The sequence below is a fragment of the Gadus chalcogrammus genome, chromosome 22, assembly GCF_026213295.1.
Source record: "Gadus chalcogrammus isolate NIFS_2021 chromosome 22, NIFS_Gcha_1.0, whole genome shotgun sequence".
Taxonomy (NCBI): Eukaryota; Metazoa; Chordata; class Actinopteri; order Gadiformes; family Gadidae; genus Gadus; species Gadus chalcogrammus.
The window spans coordinates 1,431,722-1,442,246 of NC_079433.1; the positions used below are offsets into that span (position 1 = coordinate 1,431,722).

The window sequence follows — 10,525 nt, forward strand, 5'->3', positions numbered from 1 at the left end:
ACGGTTTCGATCGATCCGGTTTCGGAGTATCTCCGTAAAGACGGAGTCAAGCGAAACCGGGTAGATCTGTAGAAACGCTGTAGTACACATTCCAGGCCCATAAGGGGCGCTGCTTCTGCTACAGAAATCCAGAAGGAAAATAAATAGGAAGAAGAGGCGAGCATGCGCATAAAGGGTGAGACTCCGCGGACTTAACAGTCAATGGCTAGAGGGTCGAGGGGTTGGGCGATGACGTCATGGTTTACGGTTTCAGTCGGTTTCAGGCATCCACACGAATCCAAAAACGAAACCGGGTAGATTTGAAACCACCTCCGAGGGTGGTTTCAGGAGTTTACGGTTTCGGTCAGCGGATTCGCCGGCTTCGTGTGGACGGAAGGCCGAACCGTACAAGACCTTTGCGGTTTCGCCATGAAATCGGCTTCGTGTGGACGGGGCCTGAGTTGCATTTTGATTGACAGCGATTTTGAACTATAAAACATCGCCGGAGCTCTCTTTAGTCCTCAGTCCCATCGCGGATTTTGCAAGCGAGGCGAAAGACAAACTGCAACCTATTTCTTGATATTTGATTGGCGAAATTGCTGGACAGTTTTCATCTTACATTTCATACACACAATTCCTTGTTTCAGTTTAACACAACTCCCACTTTTCCTTGCTGGAGTTTAATATCGTTTTGGTGGCCATCACTTTGATTCAGGGAGCCGGACGCCTGCACTTCAAGTCCTGTATTCAGATCAGGACTTGGAGGGTGACAGGAGAAAATGTGATTTCTTGGTGTTCCTTAAAGACATGGAGTTGGACAGTGCAATGCCTCCGCTTTACAAAGTGTTCTCATTAGTGGCAACAATTGGAGCAACATCTGCAGGTGTAGAAAGGAGCTTCTTCTGTTTAAAGCGTTCCTACACCCGTGACACAATGGTCCAAGACCGTTTAAGCAGCCTAGGTCTGCTGGCCATTGAGAGCACACTGGTCAAGTCACTGGAAAAGACAGCTAGTTTGTATGACAGGGATGACGGTCACAGAGCATTCCCTTGAAACGGAAACGAGAGCAGAATTTACACATAAATAAAGGCCAGCTGCCACTGGGGTACTGTGTGTACTATGTGTGTACTGTGTATACTATGTGTGTACTGTGTGTACTATGTGTGTACTATGTGTGTACTATGTGTGTACTGTGTGTACTCCAGGGTCCTGGTCTGTACTATGTGTGTACTATGTGTGTACTGTGTGTACTCCAGGGTCCTGCTTTGTACTATGTGTGTACTATGTGTGTACTGTGTGTACTCCAGGGTCCTGCTTTGTACTATGTGTGTACTATGTGTGTACTGTGTGTACTCCAGGGTCCTGCTTTGTACTATGTGTGTACTATGTGTGTACTGTGTGTACTCCAGGGTCCTGCTTTGTACTATGTGTGTACTATGTGTGTACTGTGTGTACTCCAGGGTCCTGCTTTGTACTATGTGTGTACTATGTGTGTACTGTGTGTACTCCAGGGTCCTGCTTTGTACTATGTGTGTACTGTGTGTACTCCAGGGTCCTGCTTTGTACTATGTGTGTACTATGTGTGTACTGTGTGTACTCCAGGGTCCTGGTCTCTACTATGTGGACGACAACGGCTGCCGCCTCTCGGGGGCCATGTTCTCCACGGGCTGCGGCAACAGCTACGCCTACGGCGTGATGGACAGCGGTTACCGTGACGACCTGACGGTGGAGGAGGCGTGTGAGCTGGGCCGGCGTGGCATCGCCCACGCCACGCACCGCGACGCCTACTCCGGGGGCGTGGTCAACGGTGAGTCCTCCAATCAGAATTTAGGGACGCACGATAGGACCAATCAGCACTCAGGGAGGTACGATAGGACCAATCAGCACTCAGGGAGGTACGATAGGACCAATCAGCACTCAGGGAGGTACGATAGGACCAATCAGCCCTCAGCAGGGCTCCAGACTAACTTTTTCCTTGGGAGCACATGTGCGCCAATATATTTTATATGGGTGCACCAGCACGTTTTTATGGTGCACCCAAGTTTTGAGTTGTTGAGGGGGGGGGGGGCAACTGCACCGGTTGCACCGTCAATATTTACGCCATTGATTAATAATATTTTGACCATTAAATAAATGCCTATCATAAAGAATATCGTCAGACAATGCCAAGGGATCGGTTCTGTCCCGAAAAACCCTCTGTCTCCGGAGAGACGCCTGAACGATAAGTGCGTCGAGGTCCATGGGAACACCCACAAATGGTGACGCCATTATCGGAGGCGGGGCTAGGAAGCTGCGCACGCCGATATAAGTAGCCCATCTCCGGCTAGACTAAGCCGAAAACCTGCTCCCGACCAGGTTTGGTTGCGAGCGTAAGTCACCATGGTGATAAAGCGACGCTTAAAGAGATCGACTTTCATGGTACAGCTAACCCAGGCTTTCAGCTCAACATACCTCGCTAACCCTCTAATCGAGCTTCGTAGTACAGGCCCCTGGATTGGGCTTCGCGGGTTTGTTTACCGGCGTTGCTATTGTTACCGGTCTTGCGTGTTCCAACGGTTTATTAGGTATCTAATAAATCGCTGTCTAATCAATACTTCATTCACTGCCTCTTCCGTGGTCATTACAATATTATGAATAGACTGCTCTGTAAAAAAAAATTATAATAATTATACCAGATAAATTTTCAGTCGCACTACCCCGAATTCTAGGCGCATGTGCGCCCAAATTAGGCGCACTCTGGAGCCCTGCTCAGGGAGGTACGATTGGACCAATCAGCACTCAGGGAGGTACGATAGAAACTTGTCTGCTCCGACACGGCTGAGAACTTACAGTGAGGTCTGTAGCATCACATGACCACAGAGAGGTCTGTAGCATCACATGACCACAGAGAGGTCTGTAGCATCACATGACCACAGAGAGGTCTGTAGCGTCACATGACCACAGAGAGGTCTGTAGCATCACATGACCACAGAGAGGTCTGTAGCATCACATGACCACAGAGAGGTCTGTAGCATCACATGACCACTGAGAGGTCTGTAGCATCACATGACCACAGAGAGGTCTGCAGCATCACATGACCACATAGAAGTCTGTAGCATCACATGACCACAGAGATGTCTGCAGCATAACATGACCACAGAGAGGTCTGCAGCATCACATGACCACAGAGAGGTCTGCAGCATCACATGACCACAGAGAGGTCTGTAGCATCACATGACCACAGAGAGGTCTGTAGCATCACATGACCACAGAGATGTCTGCAGCATAACATGACCACAGAGAGGTCTGCAGCATCACATGACCACAGAGAGGTCTGCAGCATCACATGACCACAGAGAGGTCTGCAGCATCACATGACCACAGAGTGACTAGATGTGAGGATCATGATGGAGGATAGATGAAGGGGGGGGGGTATGTTCATATTGATCAAGGCCCAGTACATATCCGTACTATATTCTGAAAGACACAAAATGTGTGTGTGTATAATGTGTGTGTTTCTTTGTATTATGGGTGTGTGTGCGTGTGTGTGTGTATAATGTGTGTGTGTTAGAGATGAGCGGTTGGCGGTTGCAGCCGTTGACTTCGCGGCTAAACCGCGGATCGGGCGGATGACGTGACAAAGAGTTATATTTTAATTAAATTCGGCGGGTGGCGGTTTAACCAATCAAATTAAAAATATATATACATTGTTAAATACACACACACACACACACACACACACACACACACACACACACACACACACACACACACACACACACACACACACACACACACACACACACACACACACACACACACACACACACACACACACACACACACACCGATCCATCCCATGTCGCGTCTCGTTGCAGCGCCCCTTATCGGCCACTAGGCAAACGTCTCGCAGATAAGACTGCGCCTGGGTTATTCTGTTTCGATATTAGTTATATTTTAAAACAGCCCATCATTGTAGCCTACCACTCGTGGAATAAGGAATTTAAAAGAGATCACGGAGTGATTTGACTCAGATGTACAATTTGGCAATGAGATGCAAAGAACAAATTCAACTTCTTGTTCAATAACATCCACAGCTAAGAAAGAAGGTAGGAAAAATTGTCAGGCAGGCAAGTTTTAGGGGACCTCATGTACAATTAACAATGTGAGCATGAATGTTGCACTGTTGTGCGGTGGACTTGCAGCAAATTTTGGAATTAATAGGCTCGAGTCGGTTGTTCGTTAATATCGAGGGTTTCTTTTTTTTTGCAAAAAATAAAAAAGTGCAATAGGCATTGGCCTAAATAGCAGGCTACATAAGGTCTGTAGCATCACATGACCACAGAGAGGTCGGCAGCATCACATGACCACAGAGGTCTGTAGCATCACATGACCACAGACTGACTAGATGTGTGGATGAAATAAGACGGATGATGCGTTTGTGATGCGGTTGCGGATAAAATAATAACCCATCCGCGCATCTCTAGTGTGTTTGTATTATGTGTATGTGTGTGAGTGTATAATGTGAGTGTGTGTGTATAATGTGTTTGCGTGTGTATAATGTGTTTGTGTGTGTAGTGTACCACATGAAGGCGGACGGCTGGGTGAAGGTGTGTAAGGAGGACGTCTCAGAGCTGATCCACAGATACAGGAAGGACATGTTCTGACCTCTGACCTCCCACCTGGAGCCCCATGTGACCCGGCCAGAGGACGGGCTCCTGATCAGCTCTCATCATCACATCACTCATGATCACCGAACGTCGTGTCCAGGAATGTTTTAATAAAACGCAGAGAGCAGAACACTGGGACTCCTGTGAGCTCATTGCACCAAACATACTCAACGCCTTAGTTCCAGCTCGTTTTCATCTACAAGCTTCAGTTAAAACCCCTAAATAGCATCGCTCGGGTACATTGGAACTCCACTGAAAAGGTGACGAGTGATTAGTGACTTTTCCTTTGTTTTTCCTGACCTTCCAAGCCCACTAAGACAGACTTCCAGTGGTGTTGTGAGATAAAACACAAAGTCTTCGATAAGGTGAAGAGAAGATTCAGTTAAGCCTTTAAAATGTGAGTCCGAAAAAGTTTATACACACAATTTCAATGCGTTGAAATCACACATTATAGCCTAGCTTGTGTTGTTAGCATGAATGCTACGTTCAGGTGTCTAAATGATCTACCGGTATTCAGGTTGGCTACAGGCTACGTGATAACTAAACCGACATTTAGACATTGGTCATTCATAAATAGTAGTTATTGGGTAATAAATACCTTGTGATACATCGTACCTGACGCAGACTGAACCACCCCTGCGACTCGGTCCGACCGACTCCACGGTCCAGTGAACAACGTAGGAACCGTTTAAGCTTGACATTGTGTTTCTAGGTCACATATTGACGTTGTTTAAGCTCTGTGACGTCTGCAACGGTTAGCTTTAGGGATAGCCACCTCGGGCTAAAGCGTCAAGAACGTCCTCGCACTCTAGCCTCAACGTCAAGGAGACCCACGGGAAATACAATCCGGTATTCAATTAAACTATTAAAGTGGGATTCTGAAAAAATAATTTCCGTTCGAAAAATAGGTTTGAACGCAGGTTAACGGTTAAAATTGACCAAGTTGAAAAGTCTGAAGTCAAATACTCTTAAAACATTACCATCACTGATGAATACTGTTAGAATATTACTATCACAGACAGACAGACAGACAGACAGACAGACAGACAGATCATTTATTGTCCCCTTGGGGAAATTATTCTCAGTGAATAGCCAGATACACATGACCGTTAACAACAACATAAAAACCAACAAAAAATAAACAACCACTGACAAAACAAGCCCCCAAAATCATATTTCCCACGTAGTTCAAGGACACAGCTAAAGATGTTGGCATTTTAAACCAACAATTAAAACCTTTTTAAATGTTTGTTTAAAAAGCTGATGGATTGTGGAATTAATGAATGTTTTGTCCTATTTTTGGAGAGGGCTAGGTATCGAGACCTGCTACTTGAGGGTAAAATTCAAAGGTGGAAAAAAGTGGGGGTTTTGAATTTTCTAAATTATTTTCTGCTTTACTCTGAACTCTCTCTGTAGGTGTTTTCAAGACTATTTAAATGAGTACCTAACAGCTGGCAGTGGTCCCTATTTTCCTAAGCCTACTCTCCTGTGCTTCTGCTGTGCTGCCGAACCAGCATATTATGCAGAAGGTACAGACACTCTCCACATAAGAAGTGCAGAACATCTTAGCCATTTTGCAGTCTACATCAAATGGAACGAATTAAAGCCTTTGCTGTCCTTTTTTCTGAATGAGTTCCGTGTACTGCTCCCACTTCAACTTGTTGAATGGGTTAACCAAGTGATGGTTAGTGCTTGGTTCTATGAACATCCTTAATGTACCCACAGGGATATATTGTTGTTTCGCTTTCTGCTGACTAATGCATTTTGGAAAATCTTACTTTGGATAAAAGCGTCCGCTAAACTCCCTCAATGTAAATGTAAATGTTAATACGGTTTCATTCTCATAACTATATATTCCTTAATCCATCCTTTTATTAAAATACATTTTTACATTCTCAAGGATGTCTGATCCAGGAATGATTTAGTGAGATTAAATGTGTCTTCTATTGATCACGTGAACATTTTAATGAAACTGCTTCCTTAAGTATTCTAAGATATGAATAACTTGAATAATCAAATGAATAATCATTTATGTGATAATAATCGATAATCATTATTATCACATTATTAATATAATCTTAATGTGCATGAATGTCCATCACTTCATTGACCTGGGAGGCAATATTTTTTCTTTCACTTTTCACTTGATTACTCGTGTTTAATTTGAATTTAAATACGATGATATGAATTGAATTGAGATATAATTAAAGTGAATAGGCTCGAACAGTAGAAACGCAGTCGAAGCAAAACGAAACTTGTTTCGACTGCGTTTCTGGGCCAAGGGGAGACTGGTTTATACTGATATTTATTTATATATTTATTTACATTACAATAGCGATTTTATAATGATAGAACGCCGGTTCTTAATTGGTGAAGTATCCCTTTAAGTAAAAGTATAAAAGTACTGGTTTCAAAACTACTTAAAGTATTAAAGTAAAAGTAATGCAAGGGGGAAAAAATGCCATTAAGGACAAAAGCGTAGGCCGTGCCACAGGGGCCTATTGAATTACAATCAGCTTTTTTGCCAAGTATGCTCACACATACAAGGAATTTGGTCTCTGCATTTATCCCATCCGTGAATTAGTGACGCACACACAGCCCACCTCTATAGCACACTGCCCCACTTCCCCCCAAAAAGCATTTTTCTAAAGGCCATCTAATGACTATAATGTTAATGTTGAAAGAATTGGGATGCACCTGTTTCAGACACATTTATGCCCATTGAAAATGAACCCATATTAGTACAAGGCTAATACATTATAGAACCGTATATGTGTACTACTGAGCATTAACATGTGTTCATGGAGCGGGAGATATGATGCCTAGTTCCAACACTGTGAGTATTGGAACGGTGCAAGAAGTCAAACTTCAGAGGCATGTTATCAAAAGCCTTTATTGGGAATGTAAATGTATGTATCCAAGCTTAGCTGCAGGAATTTAAGATGTAAAGAGTAAGAACTGAGTTGTTTTTGCATCCAACCGTTTCAAACAATTCTTCCAGGTACGGCCAGGGATGTAGAAGAGTTGGCTGGTCTTCTTGGCTACCCACCTCCTGGTGCTTGGTTGGGACATTTCGCTCATCTACGTCTGCTATTTCGTAGCTGGAATGTGGCGATTTATGTCATGTCAGAGAATGTAGACGGGCTCTGGTCCTGCGCAGGTGCCATGGATTGCGTATAAACCAATAGGGTGTCAGAATGGTAGATGTTTATATTCTCATCCAACCAATCAAATTCACTCTATCCGATGGCGCAATATCCAGATAATCTATCCGATTATCTGGATTTTTTTTTTTTGTTTGTGTTTTTTTTGAACACCAGCGGAATCACTAATAAAATGAGAAATCATCGGCTGAACAAACGAGAACATTCAGTTGGATCCACTGAGGTGTTTATTGCAATTATGCTTCATTAACAAATAAGACAGAAAAATAGTCCCTTACATGTACACCATAAACACTAAAACAAAGGACTAAAACAATAGAAGCAGCAGACTTTCATCAACAGGTGTGCACATATCTTTAATAACTGAACATGTTCTTCGGCCGCTTGGTTCCCAACTGAAAAAAAAAATCAAGATTCAGTTTAAAGTAATTTACAACATGCAACCGTATCCTCTTGGTTATTATGATAAAAATATTAAATCTTCTTTAAATCAGGTTGTAAATCAGGATTATGACAACAATTATATCAGAGTCCTGGTGACCAAAACTGGTGACGTCCGAAAATATTCCAAAAAATTACCATCAATAGGTATTTTATATACATTTACGTGTATGTATGTATGTATGTATGTATGTATGTATGTATGTATGTATGTATGTATGTATGTATGTATGTATGTATGTATGTGTGTGTGTGTGTGTGTGTGTGTGTGTGTGTGTGTGTGTGTGTGTGTGTGTGTGTGTGTGTGTGTGTGTGTGTGTGTGTGTGTGTGTGTGTGTATGTGTGTATGTGTGTGTTCCGGGGCGGAGGGGGCTGCACTTTTTTTTTTTTACCACACTGAGTCTGAGGCCCGCTGACCCCCCCCCCCCCCCCCCCCCCCCACACTTCTCTACAACTGACTGATCCCCGGGGATCAGTGGCCGCCGCGCCCGTTTTTCTTTTCTACAACCGACTCAGAGATGCTGACCCCCCCCCCGCCCCCACCCTAACCCCCGGGAGGAGGTCCTCCTGGGTGAAGGAGGACCAGAAGGTGTGGATGTGTGTCAGTGTGTCTGAGGACCCTCCTCCACCTGGGGACACTCTGTAGAAGGACAGAGAGCCAGCAGGCCGGTCCAGATACACTCCTACTCTGGTGGAGCCAGCGGGGCGGAGAGGGAGGACTGTCCTCCTACCGTTGTACCCGGCAGAGTAACCACCATCAGAACAATGAAGACTCCAGGACTTGTTGTTCCGTCCAAGCCTGCTGTAATCACCCCCTCCTCTCCTTGTGATTCCTCTGTATGTCACTCCTATAACAACCCATCCTTCCCACTCTACCTCCCAGTAACAGCGGCCAGTCAGAGCCTCTCTACCCAACACCTGGGCCCAGGAGTCAAATCTCTCTGGGTGATCCGGATACGAGTGGTATCTGGTTACCACTCCAACCCGCATCACCTTCCTGTTGTCCTCAGACAGAGAGAGGAATCCGTTGGCCGTGTTGGGGTCCAGTGTGAGTTCACATGCATCTGAGGGAGAACCAGACATGATGAGCTGCTGAACCGCTCTTCATCCTCATCATCATCATCATCATCATCACTAGTCTCGTTCTCCTGCGCTCTGTGTACATATACATAGATATAATAATAATAATACATTTAATTTAGAGGCGCCTTTCAAGACACCCAAGGTCACCTAAGATATGAACACATACATAGATACCCACACCTCAACGATAACGTTATGCAAACATTAACAACAATGTTATGAATATATCAACAACAATGTTGTGAATATATCAACAACAATATTATGAATGTATCAACAACAGTCTTATGATTCATCAACAAAAATATTATGAATACATCAACAACAAACATCTCTCCTTGGATCCAGGACTTACCAAAGACAAGCAGCTCAGCGCTGTGATTGGCCGTGCCAGCGCTGTTGCTCGCCATGCAGCAGGCCGTGTTCACGCCGTACCTCACACCTCTGACGAAGAGGAAGCCCCTCTCCACCCAGGCCTCTGATTGGTCGTCTGTGCCGTCCCTCTCCAGGGGCCTGCCGTTGTGGAGCCACTCTACTGTGGGCTCCGGCGTGCCGCCGGCGTGGCAGGTGTAGCGGGCCGTTTGGCCCACGGGCAACAGGTGGGTAGAGGAGTGGAACTCTGTGATGCTGGGGGCCTCCTCCTCCTCCTCCGTGGGCATCACTGAACCTGAAGAAACCAGGAGGAGAGGAGTGAACGTCTACAACACGGATCTAGAGATGCAGCGTCAGACACTCCCTTCACTCTCTCCTGACAGCCGTCCACTAGAGGGCGACCCAGGGGATTCACACCCAGTATTCTCGCCTGCCTTTTCATACATGATTGAGTATCACAGCAGTGTCTACAAAGATTTCCCAGGGAGGGGAAGTCACTCCAGCGCAGAGATTATCGAGTCGGGGGCGGAGCTTGTGGAGGAGAACGCAAAACCTTTCAGCAGCTCCAATAGAAACTAGTGCAAGTGAACCCAGAAAGGGTTGACCCTTGTGACCTGACCTTAGGAGACCTCAATAGAAACCTGACCTTGGTAGACCACAATATAAACCTGACCTTTGTTGACCACAATAGATACCTGACCTTAGTAGACCACAATAGAAACCTGACCCAAGTAGACCACAATAGAAACCTGACCTCAGTAGACCACAATAGAAATGCGACCTCAGTAGACCACAATAGAAACCTTACAATAGTAGACCTAAACACATCCAACAACC

The 10,525-nt window shown here is 45.0% G+C and overlaps 1 protein-coding gene across 1 annotated transcript in view; it reads left to right on the plus strand.

The window, feature by feature from the left end:
• Positions 1-6,511, plus strand: part of psmb8a (proteasome 20S subunit beta 8A) — a 12,240-nt gene extending 5,729 nt beyond the window's left edge. The window contains exons 5-6 of the mRNA XM_056582672.1: positions 1,582-1,786; positions 4,537-6,511. Coding sequence (XP_056438647.1) covers positions 1,582-1,786; positions 4,537-4,625 — 294 coding nt within the window. The 3' untranslated portion in view covers positions 4,626-6,511. The remainder of the gene's footprint in view (positions 1-1,581; positions 1,787-4,536) is intronic.
• Positions 6,512-10,525: the final 4,014 nt, after the last annotated feature.